General features: G+C 50.3%; 1 protein-coding gene across 4 annotated transcripts in view; it reads left to right on the top strand.

The window, feature by feature from the left end:
* Positions 1-25,054, top strand: part of pard3ab (par-3 family cell polarity regulator alpha, b) — a 119,702-nt gene that overhangs the window by 36,994 nt on the left and 57,654 nt on the right. For all 4 annotated transcript variants that reach the window (XM_079751482.1, XM_079751483.1, XM_079751484.1 and 1 more), the window contains exons 6-12: positions 7,299-7,387; positions 9,035-9,118; positions 11,777-11,902; positions 15,792-16,195; positions 17,596-17,740; positions 18,160-18,283; positions 20,809-20,844. In XM_079751482.1, the coding sequence (XP_079607608.1) occupies positions 7,299-7,387; positions 9,035-9,118; positions 11,777-11,902; positions 15,792-16,195; positions 17,596-17,740; positions 18,160-18,283; positions 20,809-20,844 (1,008 nt within the window). The remainder of the gene's footprint in view (positions 1-7,298; positions 7,388-9,034; positions 9,119-11,776; positions 11,903-15,791; positions 16,196-17,595; positions 17,741-18,159; positions 18,284-20,808; positions 20,845-25,054) is intronic.

Here is a 25,054-nt window from a genome sequence, read left to right as displayed (position 1 = left end):
TGTGTGTGTGTGTGTGTGTGTGTGTGTGTTCCCTGTGTGTACAACATATATTACAGTACGCATTGCCTCCTATAAAGCTCTGTTCTGTAGACGCGCTTAAAGGTCGAGGCGTTGAGATATTCAAGCTGAAGAAACTAATATTACTATAATAAATTCTCATATTATATGATAATATAAAACTAGAATATATTATTATATAAAAGTATTAAGATAATTTAATGGCAGGGGTTTGAAGGAGCAGATAAATATCACAATCTACATTCCACACGTCCCTTATCTCTCTTGCTCTCGCTCTCTTTCACTGTTGCTCTCTCGCTCGCTCGCTCTCTCGCTCTCGCTCTCGCTCTGTCTCTCTCTCTTTTAAATATATTTATTTACATCCTGTTTATAATAGATCTTCTGTGAGAGGTTCTCTGTGGGATTCCTGTCCTGGTTTCCTGCTGATGTAGTGCGGTGGTGTTGCTGGAGGCTCCGTCCCTGTAGTCTCTCTCCTCTCTCACCCCAGCACTACAGCTTTAGCCCACACCTCCTCCTGCTCCTGCCTCCTCCCCTCCTTCCTGTCGTCCTGCCTTCTTCTTTCTCCTCCATCCCCTCCTTTTCCTCCTAACCCTCTTCCCCTCCTCCCCTGCTTGTCATCCTGCTTTTTTTCTTCCTCCTTACCTCCCTAACCTCCTCGGTCTCCTCCTTTCCCCCTGCCCCTCCTCCTCCTTCACCCCTTCTCCTCCTACTCCTTATCTTCTCCTCCTCCTCCTGCTCATGCTTTTTTTTCCTCCTCCTGCTCCTCTGGGTTCATTAGGGTGTTTGAGATGCAGAGTCCTCTAATCAGTGCTCCAAACTCTCTATTCTGGTCACTCTCCTCTCAGGTCAGCACAGTGGATTAGAGCTGATCACTTGGTGTCTGACAAAGGCCGGTGTAAAGGTGTTGGACTTGTCTGAAGCTCCTCAGAGGAGCCAACCGTCTGACTGTGAGGAAGTCAGGACAGCACTCTCCAGTCACACTAAAGATTTGACCTCAACTCTTGTGTTGTTCTCATCGTTCATTCGGACCAATACGCTATCAATCTTTGACCACTCTCTTCTGAATAGGTTTCCTCACTTATGACAATAACATGGTCACCATGGCAACAGAACAATCAACACCCAGCCCCCGGCTCACCTACCTTCTGGTCGTGATCAACGTGTTACATCCTGCCATAAGTTGGTGTAGTTTGGTATAGCTTGTTGTAATTGAGCGTAATATAGCGTAGTTTAGCATAGTATAGTGTAGGGTGGCATATTTTTGAATAATACAGTGTAGATTAAAAGTAGTATAGTGTAGTATGGAGTAGTTTAGCATGCTAAGCTGAAGCATGTCGTAGTTTACCATGGTATGGTGGTATGGTATGAAGGACTTCAGCATAGCGTGTTGTAGCATGGTGAAGTCTGGCCTAAATCTGTGTAGTTCGTTGTGGTCCGGCCTGGCTCTGTGTAGTTGAACAGGATGTGTTGTTATTTTGTCTCTGCGTGTTGAAGCGGATTCATTGAGGAGAATTAAAAGTTTGATCACGGCCGCAGCGTCCCCAGAGTTTATAAACTCCTCTGTCTTCAATGGAGGACTCCAGCGCCATCCATCCCTGATTGCAGAAGCGAGGCGGGGGAATTGGACTGAGTAGGTTATTGAAATGAGAGAATGCAGACTGAATGGCTGTGAATACGACCGAAATGAAGCAAAGTCTTTATTACTGAGTGGGTGGGCTGGGGGGAGGGGCTCCCCCCGCTGAGCCCCCAGCTAATGGCTGGTTGTTGAGGTGTGTGTGTGTCTGTTCGCGTGTGTGTGCGACGTGTGTGGTTGGTTGCGTGTGGCTATGAATTTGTGTGTTCTGTATGTATGTGTTGGTGTTATGCACTATTTGTGTGTGTGTGTCTGTATATGTCTGTGTGTGTTGGTATGAATTTGTGTGATCTTTATGTTGGTGTTGGTGTCTCATGCACTATTGGTGTCTTTGTGTGTGTGTGTGTGTCTCACCAGTCTCTAAACTCCATCACCCCTTGGCAACAGGTACACGTTGCTAGGGCAACGCTGGGCTGTCAAGTTGTACGCATATTTATGAGGGTCTGCCCACTGCATGTGTACGTGCACACTGCATGAGTACGTGCACACTGCATGTGTACGTGTACGTGCACACTGCATGTCGTATGTGCGTATGTGAACCGGTTTGCTAGATTTGTGTGTCGATAAGGTTCATGAATTTGTTTACCAACGTGTGTCTGTGTTTGTGTCTGCGTCTTAACAGTTAAACATTTACATAAACTGCCCACAGCAACATCACATGCATCAAATAAACACACACACACACACAGATGCGCACACACACACAGAAAAGTAGTATGTCTGGCTCAAGGAGGACACTTGAGGTGTGTGTGTGTGTGTGTGTTTGAGAGGGTGACTAGGTCATAGCCTCGTCTCTCTTCACTCTGAGGGGGAGAGTGGTGGTATTTTTTTGTGCTTTGACAATGTAAATAACATCCATAACAATGCAGCACTAATGGTGTGCGTGTGTGTGTGTGTGTGTGTGTGTGTGTGTGTGTGTGAGTGTGTGTGTCAGATGCATATGCCAGCACTACCAGTGAACCTAACGATGTCCCTGTGGCCCCCCCCCCCCCCCCCCCCCCCCCTTGCTCATCTAGTGCTGCAGAACATGCTAGGATATACTAGAACACGCTAGGATATACTAGAACACGCTAGGATAGACTAGAACATGCTAGGATATACTAGAACACGCTAGGATAGACTAGAACACGCTAGGATATACTAGAACACGCTAGGATAGACTAGAACAAGCTAGGATATACTAGAACACGCTAGGATAGACTAGAACACGCTAGGATATACTAGAACACACTAGGATATACTACAACATGCTAGGATATACTAGAACACGCTAGGATAGACTAGAACACGCTAGGATATACTAGAACACGCTAGGATAGACTAGAACAAGCTAGGATAGACTAGAACACGCTAGGATAGACTAGAACAATCTAGGATAGACTAGAACACGCTAGGATATACTAGAACACGCTAGGATATACTAGAACGCGCTAAGATAGACTAGAACATGCTAGAATATACGAGAACACACCTGAATTTACTAGAACAAGCTAGGATATACTAGAGCATGCTAGGATATACTACAACAGGAAGCCCTTTTGTGGTCGAGTCCACATTACCTCGACATATATTAAAACTGTTCTGTTGTTCCCCTGTGGTACCACCTTTAAACAGACACGCATGCACGCACACACACACACACGCACGCACACACAGAGCCTAGTTAAGTTCTATCTCTGTCTCTGGAGACGGACACAGGCCATAAATCACAACACGATATCCTTCTAACACACGCAACCTTAATGTTGTGCTGTCATACATGTTCTGATTCATCCATTTCTCTCTCTCCCCTCTATTAGGCATCTATATTATTTATATTCCTTTCATCTCTCTCTCTGTTCCTTTCTCTCTGTATCTGTTCCGCTCTCTCTCTATTATTCTTTCTATCTTTGGTCTCCTGCCATAGCCTAGACACGCACATAACACAACCACCCACCTCTACACACACCTTTCCCAGCACAAACACACAGACAAGCACACGTACCCACACACACACACACACACACACACACACACACACACACACACACACACACACACACACACACACACACACACACACACACACACACACACACACACACATAGACACACACACACACATAGATACACACACACAACCACAGATACACACATGTACACGCACACCACAGATACAATCAGAGCTGAACATGACCTCGTTGTTTGTTTGGACAGATGGTCCCAAAAAATCTTTTTAGAAAGACAATATGCTCGCGTTACACCTGTTGCAAAACACTTTGAAGCACACACACTCACACACTCACACACACACACACACACTCTCACACTCACACGTAGACACAGAAAACAATGTTGTCTTTGCGCGCGGCCGTTCCCGCCATCTGTTGGGCGATCAGAGAGAGGCGAGATGTGAGGCAGCAGCAGGGGACCGAGCTAACAGCTAGCCTCCGCTAATGCTCCCGTCGCTATGGCTCCCGTCGCTACGTCAACGCGCTCGCTAAGCTAGCATTGTTAACACTCTGAGCGGCTAGTTTATATATCCAAAACAATAACTATAACAGAGTATAAATATTCATTATTATTATTTGTGTTTAGTATCCATAAGCTATAATATGAATCTAATAACTGACTCAAGCGAGCAGAGTCCAGGCTGATCAGGGGTACGGTCTCTCCAGGGCTGGTCTCTTCAGGAGCCCCGTGAGGACTGTAGGGGGTCCCCCTAGGTGTGTCCCCTCTGCGGGGGTCCAGACTCTCACACACTCTGTAGACCCTTAACACAGGCTAGTTACAGGAATAGGGAAGGAGGGAGAGTTACACAGGGGAGAGAGGGAGGGAGGGAAGGAGAGGGAGGGAGGGAGAGTTACACAGGGGAGAGAGGGAGGGAGGGAAGGAGAGGGAGGGAGGGAGGGAGGGAGAGTTACACGGGCGAGAGGGAGGAAGGGAATGGGAGAGCAAGGGAGATGGAGATGGTTTAACAGTGAAGACGAGAAGAAAGGAGAATATAATAGACCTGAGAGGAATACAGAGAGAGAGAGAGAGAGACCATTTTGCATGTTGAAGAGAATGGCTCTGTGCGTGTGTGTGTGTGTGTGTATCTGATTCATTATAGCATACGATACAGTGAGTGTGATGTTAGTCATATCGTGTGCGTGTGTCAGAGCGTCTAGGTGAATGTTTATGTAATAGTTGTTTTGACAGATTGTCCTAAAAAAGCCTGTGTGTGTGAGTGAGGCCATGTTAGACTACTGTTAGCTAGAGTGTACGTGCTGTTAGTCACAGCATTGTTTATCTTTCACCAACACAAGGTGTTCAATTTGTGTGTTTCTGTGCAGTCTGTTGGTGACAAAGCATTTAGCTCTGATGTGACACACACACACACACACACGTCCATGCAGTGTTATCCTTGTGCCTCTGGCAGGTTCTCTCTCTCTCTCCCTCTCCCTCTCCCTCTCTCTCTCTCTCTCTCTCTCTCTCGTTGTGAGGGAGTCTCTGCTGTAGATCTCATTGAGTTGCTCTTCAGTCGTGTCTCCTCACTCAGAGGTTAGGCTCCTCCCAGAGTGAGTGATGGGCGTGTTCCGTCCTCACGCCCCACCTCGTCGTTACCCCAGTGTCGGGTAACCATGGCAACTAATTAAACGAGTGTGCGTTATTTGAGGGAACCTGCACCGCCGGTGATGTGTTTGGGTTCTACAGGGGAAAAGCAACCTGTCCATCAAATCCCTCTCGTAAATGTCCTAAAATGTACTTTTGGTCCCAATCCCTTTAATTATATTTCACTGTTTGATATATGAACCAATTGTTAATATTTTCAATATTGAATCCATGTTTCTTTGTATAATAATAACCAGCCTCAGCAGTAATGTTCTGTGCATATAAAACTGTTTTCATCTGTTTGTGTCCAGACTGAACAATTGTAACCTCATATAGAAGTAACTCCTCTAAACAAACACTTTTATAAACCCTGGAGGCTCAAATAAGATGAATGACTTCACTCTGCCAGAGCTAAATTACTTTCATAGTTTTGCAAGCTAAATTAAGACCGACCCAAGCTAATAAAGGAGCGTTGTCTTGGTACCTAGCAGCAAGTGGTAATGCAATGGTGCTAACTGTCGGGCTAACTGTTGGGCTAGCCAGCATCGTGCTAGCGCTCCTGCTAGCGGTTGTGCTAGCGGTCATGCTAGCTAGCCTCTGTCGGGCCACTGGTCTGCTTAGCTGTTACGCCTGGGTTGTGCTAGGTTGTCACTGGACGTGGTCGGTGTAGCAGCCTCGCTAACGGTCATGCTAGCAGTTGCGCTAGCCAACAGTCATGCTGCTGGTTGTCCTAGCTGAAGTTTGTGGTTGCAAGTCACACTAGCATAGTTGCTACCTGTCATTTGAGCGGTCGTGCTAGCTGTCGTGCTAGCGTAATGCTACTCCCCCCCCCCCCCCCCCCCCCCCCAGCGTGGTGCCTTCCTCAGGCTGCGACTGCAAGGGTCTGAGCAGGAAGAGCAAACTTAATTAGGCTCCACTCCAGCTCCTCTGCCGCGCTGGGCGGTGATCGATTGGTTCTGCCTGACACAATAAGAGCGTCTGACACAATAAGAGCGTGCACAGTGACAGGAGGGCAGCCAACGAGCACTGAGTGCTTCCAGGAGATTCATTCAGCTGGACACTGTGTGTGCCCAAACACATACACACACAGGCACACATACAAACACAAAGACACAGGCACACACACCCACAGTCACACACACACACATACATATAGATACAGATACTCACACACATAAACTTACAGATACACACACTCAGACTACTAGATTGAGTTAGAGAGGAGGACAGGTCTCAATGGACCCTCAGATTGAATCTTTAATGAGACTGAATCTAAACTTTCACATACACACACTCTAAGAGGTCAAAGTGGTCTGCCAGTCTGGCCATTACCCCCCCAGAACAACATTTAATTATTCATAATATGCACACATAATCATACACAAACACACTCACACACAGACATGCTATTATCCATAATGCACTGCACCTACAACACACACACACACACACACACACACACACACACACACACACCCCTTGGCCCCAGTGCTCTCTGCTGCCATGGTAACGGTACCGCAGACACGGTCACTGCAGGCTCATCTTCACACTGATGAGGCGGTGGGTTGCCATGGTGCGTTGCCGGGGCTGGTTGCCGGGGAAGCATAATCCTCATCCCGTCTGTCGCCATGAAAATGTAATGATTCACCACTCCCCAACTCTCCCCCCGCAGTGTGTGTGAGAGGATTCTTCTATGGTCTTATGTGCGTGTGTGCGTATCAGAGTGTGTGTGAGAGAATTCTTCTATGGTCTTTTGTGTGTGTGTGCGTATCAGAGTGTGTGTGTGAGAGGATTCTTCTATGGTCTTTTGTGTGTGTGTGCGCGTATCTGAGTGTGTGATTCATATATATTGTCTCTTTTATTTTCCACCAAACTTATATGAAACTTTACTGATACACTCATCTTATACTGATATATTCAGCTAAAGCTCTTGATTGTGTGTTTCTGATGTAATTCAGTCTTTAGTATACTGCTTAATCTCTCCCTGTTCTAAATTGATGTCATGATGTCACCTGTTGATGTGTGTTTGACCCTGACTTTCTGACCTCTGACCTCCTTCCCTCTTGCATTCCAGGACGAGGAACCCACGGAGGAGAACGGCCGGATCGAGCCGGTCGGGAGCGCAGACTCCTTCCTGGACCACGCCCCCGTACGGAACATAGAGTAAGTCCACCAATCACAAAGCAGAATGGCTGCTGAGGGGGGAGGGACTAACGTTTGGCTCACTAACTCGTTCACATTTCGTGCATGTCTAGCATGAATTTATTAACTGAACTACTGACCAGACTTTCATAGAGCAATTTATTACATCAATAAATAATACAGTTCATCGGATCAGTTGGTGATGTCACAACCTCCATGTTTTCCAAAGATCACGATATTCCGAAACTGGATGATCCCAGAATTGGGTCATTGGGTCTTTTGGTGTTATGGTCATAACACGCATGTTAGCAGTACATGTTAGCGGCACATGCTACCACTGAGTGCTAGCTTGTACCGTTAACGTGCGTGATATGGTCAGGTTGTTGTGATCCCGTTAGCGGTGCGTGCTAGCGCTCCGCGGCGTGGTCACCCGTTGCCCGCGGGCATTAACCGGAGTGGTTTGTTTGTTCCGCTCGGCTGCGCGATGCTCGGCAGTTTAATATTCAGGTACTGTGTTTGTTTATTCCGCTGGTGGCTCTGACCCTTCCTCCTCCACTTCCTCGTGGTTTAATGGTGCTGTAGGAACCCACTGACCCATGGCTCTGCTACATGCGGTACACCGCGCTCTGACTGTGAAGGCTGATATCTCCGCTCTGTTTGTATTATTTGTGTTGTTTGTGTTGTTGTTGTTGTGGTTGGCCCGGGACGTGTTGACAAACCATTCAATTAGATCAGGGATTTAATTGCAACGCAGAATGTTGTGTTCTAAATCAGTTAACGGCGCGGTCCCCATGGTAACGTGCAGATATTTGGAACCATATTTCGGTTAATTCTGTTTTTCATCAAGTTAATGAAAACTTGTTTTTATCAAAGCAGTTTAAACAACACGGGGAAATGACGAGGTTTAGCTTCTCTCACCGGTTCTGATTCACTTGAGTTTAACTGAAGGAGTCTGAAGTTATCGGTTGATGCAAGTCACAGAGAAATTCTAATTATACCAACATCTGCTGTCGTTTACACAAGTCTTCCTTTTTAATAGAATATAATATTATATTCAATAACATCAACGAGAGTTTCCTGAAGAGTCTGAAGTCATAACAGGACTCCTGATGAGAAATCTGAAAGTTTGATTTGAAGTTTCCAGGTATGCTGTTGGTTTTAGCAAACTCTCAAAACAAAACCAACGACCACCATTTTGTAGCCACCAGTAACCCCAGAGCCGAGCACCACCTGGGTTAAGACGACGAGGCTAAAGCTAACTTCACCAAGTATGCCAACGGCAGACTTCTAGCTTAGTAAGCTAATTAATGAACTGCTACGTAGCGCTACTAAGAAAGCTTACGTTGCTTACTTTTAGCTTAGCAAGCTAATTAGCAAACTGCTAGGTGATACTAGCTGTGATGACGGCTGAAGCCTCTCCCCGGGTTGGGGGTGAGCTCACCGGGGGTCCTCTGCATGTGTTTGGCTGATCTGGATCCTTCTCTTTACTTCACTTTCCGCCTCTTTTTAATTCTCTCACCGCTGGGCTGTTTCGGCACCACCTGATTCATGTGTTCTCTTGTTTTCCCCTTCATCACTCCCTCCCTCCCTCTATTCCTCCCTCCCCCCTCTGCTCCTTCCCCCAACCTCCCTCCTTCCTCACTCCCCCCCCCCCCCCCCCCCCCCCAGAGGCATGGTGCGGCTGGTGGAGGTGACCAACGACGGGGGCCCCCTGGGGATCCACGTGGTGCCCTTCAGCTCCAGGGACCGCAGGTAACCAGAGGGGGAGGGAGAAGGCTGGGGGGGGGAGGTGGTGGAAAGTATGGGGGGGAGGGAGGTAGAGAGAGATATTGAGGGGAGATACGGGGGGAGAGGAGGGAGGAGAGATATGTTTTTGCTGAGGTTCTGTTTTAGTGCACAGCCACACACACACTGTACTGTTAATTATATTTTCTGCCCATGTGTATTTCTGTAACACACACACACACACACACACACACACACACACACACACACACACACACACACACACAGGGGCCCTCCGCAGCAGAGGCCCTCCCCAGCAGAGGGTCTGCTATGTGAGGAATGCGGTGTACATTTCCCCGTGTGATATTAGTTCAGGATGTAGCGATCACAGCCCCCCCCCAGAGCCCCGGGTACAGCTGGGTTGAGGTCCCTGGGACTAACCCCTCTGGACTCTGGACCTATCCATCACCAGCCTGAGGGTGACCTCTGACCTCTGACCCGGGTCAGGCCCGTCTGTGAGGGTCTTCGGTTCTAAACCATTCCGCTGTGGAAGAGGAGCAGGATGGTCTAGAGGCCGCTCTGTTGACTAGCCCCAGGTTCTGGGTTCGATCCCCAATGTCCACGGTCTGACCTGTAGGCCTCCTAGAGCCAGGTGACCTCTGACCCCTCCCTGCTCCCTGATGAGGGTCTGGATTCCCTGGAAGTCCCTGAAGACGACAGTGGCTGCTGGATGACTCCATAGGAATAGAGATGGAGGAAAGGATGTGGATCAGATCCCGCTGTTCAGAACACCTGCAGGATCAGTTCATCGTAGCACCTACCCGAGTGAGAGGGGCCCCTCCCCAACTGAGAGGGGCCCCTCCCCGACTGAGAGGGGCCCCTCCCCGACTCAGAGGGGCCCCTCCCCAATCAGAGGTGCTGCCTCACGTTGGACCAACACACACCCTATCACTCGCCCATGCGTGTCCTTGTGTCCGTGTGTGTGTGTATATATTATATATTGATACTTATCTCTGTAAGCGCCGCCGAACATGGCTCTCGTAGAAAGCGTTCCCGGCTCTCTGCGTCGGCGGAGATAATCCCCCCCTGATAAGAGGCGCTCCGTATCAGTCCCCCTGCCGCCGCCACACCCGGGCCGCGCAGCGCAGCGTTACCGTGACAACCAGATTAGGTCGCCGGGGGCGACCGAGAGGAGGAGGAGGAGGCGGCGACTCCGTTGTGGAACTCATCGCCGGTCGGTGATAACATCACGTTGCCGTGGTCACGCTCGGCGCGGTGATCGCATCACTTCCTGCCCCCCCCCTCCATCAGGCTGAGAGTGCAGGGTTCATAATCACGTTGGGGTCGGTTCTGTGTTCATTGGTGGAGCCGCGCTGCGCACTAAGAGAGCTAGCTAAGTTAAGTTAAGTTACCCTTTATTTGTCCCTTTAGGGGGAAATTCTTTCTCTGCTTTTGACCCATCCGGGTAGCCGGTGAACATACACTCACAGAGGTCCACACACACGGGGGCACACAGGCAGTCCCGGAGCAGTGGGCTGCCGCAGTGCAGCGCCCGGGGAGCAGGTCGGTGTTTCAGGTGCCTTGCTCAAGGGCACCTCATCCGTGGAAGAGGACGTAGGAGAGTGCTGTACAACTACTCCCCCCCCCTCCACATATTTTGCCTACCGGTCGGGATTCGAACTGGCCACCCTCCGGTCACCAGTCCAACTCCTCAACCAGTATGCCACGGATGCCCCAATCAGCGCAGCACTAAGAGAGTTAGCGCGGCGCAGCTCTAAGAGAGTAAGCGCGGCGCAGCGCTAGGAGAGTTAGCACGGTAGAGCGCTAGGAGAGCTAGCGTGGATTTTCATCCCGGGAATAAGAAGAGCCCCCGCATAATGTCTGATTGTGTTAGCGGGCGGGGCCGTCTGGGGTAATCTGTTTGAACCTGTGAACTCAAAACACACACACACACACACACCGACACACACCTCCATAATCAGATCTAGTGGATTATGAGCGGTGGAGGGGGCTTCACTGAGGACGTGAGCCTTTCCTCAAAGTCACGGGCAAAGTCGATGAATAAATAAACACAGAACTAAATGTAATGTTTATCAGAGGATAACAGGTGTTTGTTTTAATTCACTAAGGAGAGCCATCAGTCTAGTTTAGCTCCAGATAGCTGTCTCTAAACAACCTGACACGCCAACACTTACACCACCATCAGCTTCTGAAGTCTGTTCCCATCATGTGCTGCTCCTCTTCCCAGTCTGAGTGCTGGTTTTACAGACTGTTCCATTAACTGCCACTGAGGAACTAGCTTCCATGAGTGGAGGCATTAGCCGTCGGTTACACTGCAGTCCTTAAATAAATAATAATAAATATATTATTTAACTAACCTGCATAGGACAGCACCCAAATTAGCACCCATAGGGAGACCTCATAGTTCATAAGTGTGCGTTAGAGGGAGGCATGACACGCCAATGTAGTTTGGTTTCAATGGTCATTTTAACTAAATTGTATTTGTGAGATGAAAACATAAATTTATTTTATACTGTATTCATATATATGTATATAGATATCTTGTCATACAACTGTTTAGTCTTTAACCGCCGCATCCTTGCTGTTATAAATAACTGACGCGATCGGCCATTTTGAGTAGGGTTTTCCCGCCCTTTTTAACCGTTCTGTCCTGGTCTCCTTCAGGACCCTGGGCCTGCTGGTGAAGCGCCTGGAGCGGGGGGGCAAGGCGGACCAGCAGGAGCTGTTCGAGGAGAACGACTGCATCGTGTGCATCAACAACACAGACTTGCGCAACACGCGCTTCGAACAGTAAGACCCACAGACTCTCCTCCCGCAAGACTCACTTATTCAGAGTCCACCTAGACTCTGCATAGCCTCCTCCCTTACCCCCCCCCCCCACGGCCTGGCACTTAAAAATAGTACTTAGCATTGTGTAGCATCTTATCCTAGATAGAGATGGGCGATATGGCCTAAAATCCATATTGCGATATAAATTGCAGCCTCTTGCGATAACGATATATATCACGATATAAAATCATAAAATAACCGTTTCAGAACAGGTTACATAGACCCTAAGGAAAGCCAAACTGCTAAATGCATTTAAAAAAAAGAGAAATATAGTATGTCATTTCGAGAACATTTATTATGAAACACTGTAATCATACAACATAATGTTGCAGATAAATAAAATTAGTATTGGGTTTCTTTCCTTTAGTGCAAACCATTCTAAAAGGCACTACACTTAGTTTAAGTCCTTGGTTCTTAAATGCCACCCAAGATTCAGAGAACAGACGGGTGTATTTCTAGATAAGGAACAGACACTGTACTGACAATTAGGGATGGGCATGATTAATTGATGATCGATCATTGATTTTTAAGATTTTTGTCGATTACGTGATATTTTTAACCATCAAAAGGAGGTTGACCCAGCCGGAGAGGTGGTCTCAGAGACGTTGCTCAACATGGAGCAAAGAGGAGACGGAACGTCTTTTGGATATTTGGGTCCGATATCCAAAAGACGTTCCGTCTCCTCTTTGCTCCATGTTGAGCCACCACCCGACGGTCCGACAAAAGCAAGTAAAAAGTATGCTGGAAAACATAACTTAAAAATGCCGATGCATTTAACACATTCCGAGTCAGGATGAGGGAGAAGGAGTTGGACCAGTCCGCAGATCAATGTATATCACGCTGGATATCCATGATTGTTTACTTTCACCGGTGCTTCCCCCCCCCTTTTTCTTTAACGCTTTACAACGCCCCAGACCTTTTTGTCCGATGATTTAACCCATTCAGACCGGATCACGCATCTGTGCGTGTTTACCTTTAAGACAGGATTGCGCATCAATGCGTGTTTACCATTAACCCATTTGTACGGCTGCACGGAGCAACATTGTATCTACTAGATACAATGTTGCCCCGCACAGCAGCCGGTACAAATGGATTAACGTTCTTTGCACACATGCAGGTTTGTTGACGAATTCTGGCACTGTTGCGAAAATTGCAATGTGAAAAGGAATTGCACCAAACCAAAAATTAAACATTGTATTTTGCGTCATCAACATGCATTATCGCGATAGAATTAAAATCTCTATCGTAGGCCATTTTTTTTAATCGTTTATATCGTATATCGTTTATATCACGCATTACTAATCCTAGATATCTTTGGTACTTAGCATTGTGTAGCATCTTATCCTAACTATCTTGGTTGTATACGGGGAATGGGTTAACCTAGCGGTTGTTAGTGCTTGGTTCTGCTAACATCCTTACTGTACCAACTGCGATATATTGTTGCTTCTCTTTCTTCTGACAGATGTAATTATATAAGTCGCTTTAGATTAAAGCCTCTGCTAAACACCCTCAATGTAAATGTAAATGTCCTACCTTGCTCGGCTACAGACTGTCCTCCACGCTATGCTAGGCTAACCCGTCCTGTGCCTGTTTAGGCTAGCGTCCCTCTGAGAGGAGTGCATTATTCACAGCTCTGCTGGCCTCACTGGTCGCTTAGCTTCCGGGGCTCGGCCCCTATGGGTCCTGCTGACGTAGCCGTAGCTCGGCATTAGCATCCTCCGCCCTGCTCTTTGTAGCACCAGTTAAGCAGGTAGCACGACGTGGTGATAGTATGTAGCATGCTGTGCTACATACGGTGGGCTTACTCTGACCAGTTGAGTTCAATGTAAAACGATATTGAGAGCAAAGTAACGACACAGATCGACTTCATCAGCTGTACACGTTGTTTTAGTTTCATTGATTCATTGTTTCACGGACGGGACCACGAGGAGAGATGAAGGAGCAGGCTGAAGCAGAGGAGGAATTGAATGTGGCCTAGGGCCGAAGCTGGGAATCAAACCTGCGGCCACTGCAGGGTGTACCACCTGTGGGGTTAGCTTGCCCCACCTCCCCTTTCCCTTCTGCCGCATATCCCTGAAGTGAGCGCTGTTGTTTCACACTGAGTCACATGTCCGCTATCTAGCTGTTAGCTACCTAGCTTTCTCCTAGTGTAGCGCCGCTCGACCTCTGGTGCGTGTTGTCAGGATAAACGCGCTGCCTCCAGTCTTCTGCAGGATGCATAATTCATAGCTTCTGTTGTTCAGGGAGACATGCTGTGTGATAGAGCACTCTTAACACACGCACGCATGCACACACACACACACACACACACACACACACACACACACACACACACACACACACACACACACACACACACACACACACACACACACACACACACACACACACACATAAAACTCACACGCATGTATTTGAAAGCTGAGGGATTAGGGTCCACATTCCTGGCGTTCCTGGTCTTGGGAACGTTGCCTCCCAACGACTAGGAAATGGGAATCGAACTCGCAAACAACGTGAGTGGCCTCTTGGCCGGTCACTACGGGGCCGGGGGATTCAGAGGAGGGCCCCGAGCTCATGTTTTTATCATCGTCCCCCTGGCCCAGCTGTCTGAGGGTGGGGGTGGAGGTGGATCAGTGTGTCTGGGGGGGGTCTGAGTGAGGGGTGGAGGTGGATCAGTGTGTCTGGGGGGGGTCTGAGTGAGGGGTGGAGGTGGATCAGTGTGTCTGGGGGGGGTCTGAGTGAGGGGTGGAGGTGGATCAGTGTGTCTGGGGGGGGTCTGAGTGAGGGGTGGAGGGGGTGATGTTGATGGAGGTGGGTCAGGGTGTTTGGTGGTGGTTGTAGTGGGTGGTGTAGAGTAGGGGTCTGCTTTAGGGTGGAGTTTCATGGTCATGCTAAGGCTCATAGTGGTGACGAAGTGGTGAGGGCTCATCCCAGAGTGTGGTGGGTGGTGTAACAGGTGTGGCTAACAAGGAGCTACTGCCCCCCCCCACCATCACCACACACACAATCCTCTGCTGGAGCCCCCTTCATCTGCCGCCAAATGAGAGGATTATGGGTATTATTATGGGATAGTGCTGGCTCTGTGTGTTTATAGGCCTGAAGCCAGCAACAAGTGTTCGCTTACCGCCCGCAGATGGAGGGAGATGGTGTGTGTGTGTGTGTGTGTGTGTGTGTGTGTGTGTGTGTGTGTGTGTGTGTGTGTGTGTGTGTGTGTTTCAGAGATTGAGAATATGTGTGAGAGGGAGAGAGCTGGGGTGTGTGTTTGAGAATGTTGGCTGGAGTGTGCATGTGTGTGTAGACATGGTTGGGGATTTCCAGGCTCAACATGACAGTGGGCCTCATGTCTTCTGTAAACTCAGACGCTCCCGACCGGAGTGGAAACACTAACAAGGCAGGAAGGACAAGCATGCATGAGACTTAGGAGGAACTCCCTAAGACCCTACCCTACAGTGGAGGCTTATGAGGACCTATAAGACTCTACTGTAGAGGAGAGTCTGTGTTCCCCTCGGTTTCAATAAAGTTGTCTGAATTTGTCACCCTTCTAACCCAGCTTTATGCATGTAGGGTGACCCCAATTGGCGCTTGTTTTTGTCCTGCCTCACGTCGCTAAACCATGTTCCTCTCTGACCCCGCCCCCTTTCTGACCCCTCCCCCCTCTGTGCCCCCGCCCCCTCTCTGACCCCTCCCCCCTCTGTGCCCCCGCCCCCTCTCTGACCCCGCCCCCCTCTCTCCCCCGCCCCCCTCTCTGACCCCTCCCCCCTCTGTGCCCCCGCCCCCCTCTCTGACCCCTCCCCCCTCTGTGCCCCCTCCCCCCTCTCTGACCCCGCCCCCCTCTGTGCCCCGCCCCCAGGGCCCAGAACATGTTCCGTCAGGCCATGCGGTCGCCCCTCATCGTGTTCCACGTGGTTCCGTCGGCGCTGAAGTCGCGGTACGAGGCGATGTCCCTGGGGGACGGCCGCACGCCGTCGGGCTCCTCGTACGGCTCGGACCGCTTCAGCCCCGACTCGCTGGGCGGGAGCTCCGCCTCCGACCACGCCCCGCCCCCGCGCGTGGGCGTCACCCGCCACGCCTCGCAGACGCACGCCCACTCGCCGCTCCTGGACCACCCCGGGGCAGAGCGGCCGGGGCCCTACCCCGCCGCCAAGCCCCCCACAGGCCACGCCCCCTCGCCACAGCGCGGGCTAGGCTCCGCCCCTGCCCTCGGCGGCTTCACCAAGAAGGTGGGGAGGAGGCTGAACATCCTGCTGAAGAAAGGTGAGCCCCAACCACACCTATGACGTAGGTCTGACCTCATTGGGCTGCCAGGCGTCACCTGACCGCCGTGCTCGTTCTGATTGGACGGTGGCACGCCGTTTGATGTGGAGCTGTTTCCTGGTGTGGGGAAGTTCAGTCGACTCAGAGGAATCCAGCCTCAGTTTGAGGTCAAATGGAGGTCAGGGTGTCGGGAGGGTCAGGCTAGTGGCTCAGCGGTTACAATCCCTGTCGGAAGGTTCTGGGTTCGAATCCCAGTGTCCACTGTCCACCTGTAGACCTCAGTAGAGCCACAACTGCTCTTTAATGACCCGATGGTAAGCTGAGGGTCATTAAAGAGCAGCAAACTGAGGTCAGACTGAGGTCAAACGCCATTGGTCAGCAGGATTTATCTCCCTTGCAGAAACGTAAACATCGGCCAATCCCGCGGGTGCAGCCTTTTGACAGGCAGCTGGCCTGGCCCGCTCCACCTGTGCCAGCTGTCAGGTGCTCTGCTGCCGTCGCCAGGGCCGCGGAGGCGGTTGCTAAGCACCCAAGGGTCCCGGTGTCTGTCAAACCCCGGGCAGGGAGCAGGACCGGGACGTACCATATGGCCGCTGGAGTTTAAAACAGAACCGGTTTCCCTCGCTGGGGGGAGAGAGGAGAGGGGGAGGAGGGCATTGGACCCCAGCCCGGGAAATTAAAAAATAAACCAACCCGGTGGCGCCATCTGTCCACACCGGGAGACGAGCGGGAGGAAGGAGACGCCTTTGATTCCATTAGTTCCTCGCCTGATGAGTAGGTGGATGAGGGATGAGCTGGGTGAAGGGGAGGGGAGGGGGGAGGTGAGGGAGGGGGAGGAGTAAGAGAGAGTGGGGGTGAAGCGGGGAGGGAGCGAGGCTGTAGCGGACCACGGGTCTGTTCAGTCTGGGCGGTGCTCGCCCTCAGCCTGTTCTGTTCTTCTGGTCTGCGGCAGCCACAGACGTTGGGAGGGTTCGGGCGTTTCCCCAGAGCCGCTCGTCTTCTGACTCACCGCATCACTTCCTGCCGCTGGCTAAACTCCTCGCTCGGCGCTCCGATCCAAACGCGGCAGGGATGTCTGTAGCGACCAATCAGAGACCTTCGTTCTGCTGCATGACAATGTGACTAGTGGCCGGTTCTGAAGGGGAACTATTTAACCACAAGGTGTGGATTTTTGCATTGGAAAAAAAACATTGACATTTAAAATTTGAATTTGTACAAATTTGAATTTTTCAAATTTTAAAAATTTCAAATAAAACATTTCACAATTTTCAAGGATTACAATTCCGGGTTCCAACCGTGCCACTTCCTGTCCGGCTTCCCTGTTGAAAGCGTTTCATTACCTGTCCCGCCTCGCCGTTCTGACCGTGTCACTTCCTGTGTGTGCTGCGCCGTCGCCTTAGGTCCGGAGGGTCTGGGCTTCAGCATCACGTCGCGGGACGTCCCGATCGGGGGCTCGGCGCCCATCTACGTCAAGAACATCCTGGCCCGGGGGGCCGCCATCCAAGATGGCCGCCTGAAGGCGGGGGACCGGCTGATGGAGGTGAGGTCACCGCACGGTGGGGGGGAGGGGGGTCAGTTTCAGAACCCACCCTCTAGTGACATCACAAGGGGTGGGAGGGGGGGATGCACCCAGATGCATGGTGGGTAAATGACCCTGCCAGTCAGTAAACTGGACTGTCCCTTTAATCAGCAGCAGGACAAACAGCTTGGTTTAACTGTGGTTCGTTTTGTGTTGAATTGTCGCATAAGCTCCACATTAACTACTGAACCAAGGCTTTTAAACATCTAAGTGACTCTTGAACATTGATGCGTATCATTTAGAAAGACGTATATAGTCTTAAGTAGTTGTGATTTGTACTCTTTAATACGGTCATCAGCGCTTGTTTCCTGGTGGACTGACAGCTGCTGTTCCAAGTGTTTTAGCAGCGAGCTAACTCTAACACTAACGTACCTGCGCAGGTGAGCGGCGTGGACTTGCATGGGCGGAGCCAGGAGGAGGTGGTGTCGCTGCTCCGGAACACGCCCATGGGCGGAGCTGTGAAGCTGCTGGTGCTGAGACAGGAGGACAGCTTCCTGCCCCGAGACGCGGTACGAGGGGGGGAGTGTGTGTGTGTGGGATTGGGGAGTGTGTGTATATTAAGGGGGGGGGGCGTGTGTGTGTATTGGGATGGGGGAGAGTGATTGAGGTAATAAACTGGTATTACCCACATATTATCCCCCATCTCTCAAACGTTCTCCATTTTAGATCAAGTCCATAACGTCTGCTCGCTCTCAGTGTAGCAGCCACGCGCAACATTAGCTTCAGATGGCGTCGGAACAACATTCACCTTTTCCTGCTTCTCTTTCTACTCAATCTCACGCCTTCCTTCACATTCACCTGATTCCCCTCAGCTCTCTCTCTGCAACTCTGTGTGTCTCTCGCTCTGTTTATTTCTCTCCCCCCTCTCGCTCTCTGTCTCTCTCTGTCCCCCCCTTCTCGAGCTGATTGGCTACATTTCCGTAAAGCAGTTGAATCCTTTCAAACGACACGGTAGAGAGAGACAGATCAATGGTTGCACCTGATTTGTATGCCTTTCTCTAGTCTCCACACACCCATCAGAGACTACACACACACATACACATGCACACACTCTCCCCCACACCAACACACATGTGTGCGTGGACACACACTTTAACAAACACACCTTTACTGAAACAAACACGCACGCCTTAACAAACGCACACACTTGTAGGTGCCTTAAAGAGGCATGTGCGTCTAAGTGTGCGTCTAAGCATTCCTCTGAGCGTCTGTCGCTCCACCCAGCAGATGTCGGCCCAGCTTGACGTCTTCATAAGTCACGCGAGCGTTCGCTAATTCAGCCGCCGTCCCTGAAGGAGGTGTTCTACACAGCGGCGACAGATGCTACCCAGCATTCATCTGGAGAAGCGACGCAGCTTTAAGTTAAAACACGACGCCGGAGTCGGACTCCTCACAAGATGGCCATTTCTTGTTCCGATTAGGCGGGAAAACCTAAACGCAGAGACCTGTTTAAACCGCCTTCAACCACCTGTTTGATGTGTAAGAGAAAGCAGTTCAAACTTAACAACACAACTAGAAATGAGTTCCCACTTTGGTACGTTCAAACCCAGAACACAACTTCTTGAGAAGATTGCTAAACATAAAAGCCTTAGTTCTAGATCCTCTACAGCCCTCACCGCCCAGCGTTATCACAAACCCTCTCCACACGGCCTCAGCCCCCCAGGACCCAATAGCCCCCCATCACGGGCCGACCGGGGGCCGTAATCAGTGTCGCGGCGAACCAGTCAGCCACTCTGGTGCTCGGCCCGATCACAGGCTGTCAGAACGAGCGCTATGCCGGGGGGGGGGGCGATGGCTATCAGGGGATGAGAGGCGGCTGATGGCTCTCTGCGAGTGAGGGGTTTATCTGATGGGGGGGGGCCGGGCGGAAAGAGGGGAGGGTGGGCCGAGGGGGTCTGCGTCGGCGTGGAGACGCAGAGTCTCCATCAAAGCGTATCTCCCGGGGACAGATGGACCGAGGGAGCCCGTCTGTTTTATTAAAGCAGTGTCGGCGCCGTGTGGAACCGAACGCAGACAGTCAAACGCTTTTATCAGCGGAGGGGGGTTCGCTGGGGTGTGGTGTTGTTTGAGACGATGTCATGTGATCTGTAGCGTGCAGTGCTACATTTGTGCGGCGCGCTAGGTACTTAGGAATGTAACTTTTTGTGTTGTGTTGTGCGTTTAGCGAGCGCAACAAGCAAGGTGTCCAGAACTATTCACCGTCATAGAGCCGGGAGTAGGGCGGGAACCAGGGATTTGGGATCTGTTCAGAGCGCTCTCTGGCAGCGTTCAGATCCGACTGACCCCGCTCTCCTCTCCCCTTGCTGCCTTTTTTTAGTCGAGGCCATCGATGTAGTAACCTTGACGTGTTGACCTCGGTCATCTCTCTCCTCGTTCATACACATCCTCTTGTCTCCTTGACAACACATTCGTCCTCTCGTCTCCTTGACTCCATGGCTGCCTTGCTCATGGGCCCTCTGCCTCAATGCATCATGATGAGCCTTCATAGACAGAAATCCTTGAGGAAGTGTTGACCCATGCGGCTCTCTACTCTGTGTTTACAGAGAGGGTTTTAAACAGCTCGGTATTGATCTGAGCTGGATTCGCCTTTTGAATCGTCTGATAGGTGTTGGTGATGTCACAGCTTCCTGACTGTGGTGACCCAGCGGTGCTCTGGTTACCGTGGTGACCCAGTGGTGCTCTGGTTACCGTGGTGACCCAGTGTGCTCTGGTTACCGTGGTGACCCAGTGGTGCTCTGGTTACCGTGGTGACCCAGTGGTGCTCTGGTTACGGTGGTGACCCAGTGTGCTCTGGTTTCCGTGGTGACCCAGTGGTGCTCTGGTTAGCGTGGTGACCCAGTGTGCTCTGGTTACTGTGGTGACCCAGCGTGCTCTGGTAACCGTGGTGACCCAGCGTGCTCTGGTAACCGTGGTAACCCAGACTGCTCTGGTTACCGTGGTGACCCAGTGTTGCTCTGGTTACCGTGGTGACCCAGATGTGCTCTGGTTACCGTGGCAATGTGTTATAACACCTGTCCGTCTCTTTGTCCCCCAGAACGCCAGCCCCCTGACGCAGAGCACCCGAGACTTGGTGAGAACACAACCTAAATAATCTATTTGATGTATATAATCTATATAATCTATAATGTATACAAAATCAATGACTCAAGCATGCAGGCCTCATGTTAATGGGGGGGGGGGAACCATCACCACAACTAAAAGTGACACACATCATCGGCGGCCATCTGGTTTGTTGATGAAAAGGCCTCACCTGCACTCCCATTGTGTGCCCTAGTTAGCCTCTCTGTTAGCCTCTCTCTCTGTTAGCCTCTCTCTATTAGCCTCTCTCTGTTAGCCTCTCTCTGTTAGCCTCTCTCTGTTAACCTCTCTATTAGCCACTCTCTGTTAGCCTCTATCTGTTAGCCCCAATACCTGCGGTGTTTGATCACCTGACCCCCCTCAGACTAACAACCTTCTCCTCACCCGCTCTCAGTCGCAATCACCTCCGCTAACGCCGCCGCCCACAGCTGCCGCTGTCTTAAACGGACTCCGTCTCTTTAAGAGATGCTTGTCTTTTATTGGACATTAAAATGCCGTTAGGATTTCCATAAGGCCGTTTTAAATACATAACTCCCGCCGTAATGGCGGCGTGGCACTGCTCGCGCACACAGAACAATATTTTAACTCCACATCACATCTGGCCCAGGGCCTCTGATTGGCTGCTGTGTGTGGGGTGCGTTAAGGGCTTAATTGGCCGGTTAATTTGATTGGCTGTGAAGCTGGCGGCCGTCATCACAGGAGCTGATGTTGATTATCTACACAGCTGGTGATAACACACACACACAGATGAACACAGACACAGATGCACATACACAAACATGCAGACACACACACACACACACACACACACACACACACACACACCAAACAGATGTGAGCGCACGCATACACACAAAGATTGACGCATGCATGGGTGCACACAAACAAACAAAAACACCCAGATGCACACAGACACCCAGGTGTACACACATTCACAAAGACTCACACCCTTAAATATAACACACACACACACACACGCACAGCGTAGGGTGGTGCTGGCGTCCCAGTATCACCAGTAGGACTACAGACTCTTGGATGTGAGCCCACTTGAATGGAGATATCCGGAGCATTCAGTGGGGCCAACACAATGGGTCTCTCTCCCTCTCTAGCTCTCTCTCTTTCCCTCTGTCTGTACCTCGCTCACTCTCTCTGTCTCTCTCTCTCCCTCTCTCGCCCTCTGTCTCTATTTGCTCTCTCTGTCTCTCGCTCTCTCTCTCTCCATCTCTTTCCATCCATCCCTCTCTCCCTCTCACCCTTTCTCTCATTCTCGCTCACTGTCTTTGTCTCTGTCTCTCCTAAATGTGTGTCAATCTTTCTTCGTTCTTTTGTTTCTCTCCCTTTTTCTGTATCACTCTCGGAACCACACGCACGCATGCACACACTCACATTAAGCACACACAGATTATACTCACTCACAGTAAACGCACATACATAACGCAGACACACACACAAACACGTGTATCAAACGTATATACATTACACAGACGCTCACATTGAGGGCAAATACATTGCACGCAAATACACTGCACACACACAAACTAACATAAAGTAAAAAAAATTAAAACACACACTAACATTAAGCAAAAAATCATTACAAACAAACACTTATATTAAGCAAAAAGACATCACTCCATCACACACACATTAACATTAAGCGATAACATTACCCACACAGACAAACCGACAGACAGACACACACACACACACACACACACCCTCTGAGTACGTCGTGCCACAGCTCCCATCATTAAAGGCATCCATCTTGTCATGCACGCCCCCTCGTGCACTCCCCCGCCGTGCACACCTAATGGACCCGTAACGCCACCTCGCCCGCCCGCTGGTTCTGCTCATCAGTCAGCGGATGCAGGCCCCCCCCCCGCCTTCTAGCACAAAGACCCTAGAAGCTAGAAGATAGCACGGCGGCGCCAGCGCTATGTAAATGCTGCGCTCACACATCCAGTCACCCAACCAATAACACAGCGCTCTGTCCTACGCTATGCAAGGCTATGATAGGCTAGGTTAGGCTAGGCTATGATACGCTTTGTAGCATCGCTGCTGTAAGCACAGTGAGGGCTAGCGTTGGGCTATGTGTGCGCTGGGGAACGTTGGTCGGTCGGTTCGGACATCTCTTCGACTGCTCTCTGGTTTGAAACGGTCCGAACCGGTTCTGGATCTGGTTCAGTTCAGTTGTTGTTTGGTTTTCTATGGTGGCGACACAGGGTCCCTTTAGCCCCAGCCTCACCTTGATGATGTCACCACAACACAGGGTTAGCACGTCACAGCTAGTGTGTCATCAGCGTTAGGCTATCATAGCGTAGCGTGTATTACCATATCGTGCTAAAGCCTTATCTCCAAAAGTACATCCAGCAGCTTCCAAAACCCAGTCCGTTGGGATTCGCCTCCGCCTCTAGATGCGTAGTAGTTCACAGCACAAGGAAACATCGTCACATCGCTAGGGTAGCAACACCGCCTAGCATCATAAGCTTAGCTGAGCAGGACAGCGGAGGTGTTGATTAATGGGCGCTAGCGGAGCTAGCACGCTAGCTCTAGTTTACACATAGCCATTCAGATAGGATCAGTGGGGTAGACACAAAAACACACTGGTTTAATCACGTACACTCACTCAATCAATCACTCACTCACTTACTCACACAGTGACAGGAAAACAGACACACACACACACACACACACACACACACACAAAGTGACAGACAGGTAAGACTGTATTTTATGTCTGTCTTTATCAACATAAGAGTTCAGTACTTCAGATGTAAGGCAGAGAGAGAGAGGACGGATGAGAGGATGAACTGGGACCTGGTTAGACACAGTGGGAGGAGACCTGTATGCATAGACAGAGCTACAAACACACACGTTCCCATGAGCAATTACACACTCTGCTGAACCTCCTGCTCCTCTGCTAATGTCCACTCTTCTTCTTTCTCTCTCTCTCTCTCTCTCTCTCTCTCTCTCTCTCTCTCTCTCTCTCTCTCTCTCTCTCTCTCTCTCTCTCTCTCTCTCTCTCTCTCTCTCTCTCTCTCTCTCTCTCTCTCTCTCTCTCTCTCTCTCTCTCTCTCTCTCTCTCTGTGTGTGTGTGAGAGAATAGGTTGGTTTGGACGCTGAGTTAGCGACCAAACAGCTAGCTGCCGCATCGATAATAGCAGGGTGTGTGTATTTGTGTGTGTGTTTCTGTGTGAGACAGAGAGTTTGAGCAAGGGACACAGATGAAGAGAGAGAGATGAATGGAATACATGAATAGAATTGTATGAAGGAGAGATAAGGTGAGAGATGGAATAAAAGAGAGAGGTGACAGGTTTGAATTCCTTTGTGTGATCTATCCATTCATTCTCTGTCCCTTACTCTCTCTCTCAATCCAACTCCCCCCTCTCTCTCTCTCCATCTCCCTCTATCTCTCTCTCAATCCCCCTCTCTATATCCCCCTCTCTCCATCTAAGTAAGTCATTATTTAATCTCCCCCCTCTCTTTCTCCATTTCCTTCTCTCTCACTATCTCCCCCCTCTCTCTCGATCTCCCTCCATCTCTCTCCCTCTCCCTCTCTATCGCCCCCTCTCTCCATCTCCCTCTTTATCCTGTCCTCTTCCTCTCATTCTCTCTTCATTTAGTTAAACTGCCTCCCTCCTGCCACACTTCCTCTCTGTGCCCACTCTCCCTCCCTCTTTCACCCCTCTCCCTCCCTACTTCTCATCCCCTCTTTCTCGTTCTTACCCTTTACTAAAACTCCTCTTCTCTCCACCCTCCCTCTCACCCCTCTGTCTCCTCTCACCCCTCCCTCTCTCTCCCCTCTTCTCCCTCTCCCTCCCTCTCTCACCCCACTCTCTCCCTTCCTCACCCCCCTCCAGAGTAATTCCATAATAATGCTCAAATGACACTGAGCCTAATGATTGAATTCATTAGACGTGCACCACCACACACACACACACACACACACACACACACACACATACACACACACACGTCATAAACACACACAGGAAACATGCGTGTTCCTTCTATTCAGAAGACAGCTGTCAAATGCAATTGTTGTTATAATAGAGGGAGGGAGGGAGGCATGGGAGGAGAGAGGAAGGGAGAGAGATAAAGGTTGGAAGTGAGATAGCTGGAGAGGGAGCAAGCCATAGGAAACAGACAGAGAGGGGGGGAGAGAGAGAGAGAGAGAGAGAGAGAGAGAGAGAGAGAGAGAGAGA

This window comes from Pollachius pollachius (genome assembly GCF_949987615.1).
Source record: "Pollachius pollachius genome assembly, chromosome: 14".
Taxonomy (NCBI): domain Eukaryota; kingdom Metazoa; phylum Chordata; class Actinopteri; order Gadiformes; family Gadidae; genus Pollachius; species Pollachius pollachius.
This window is presented reverse-complemented; position numbering and strand designations above follow the sequence as displayed.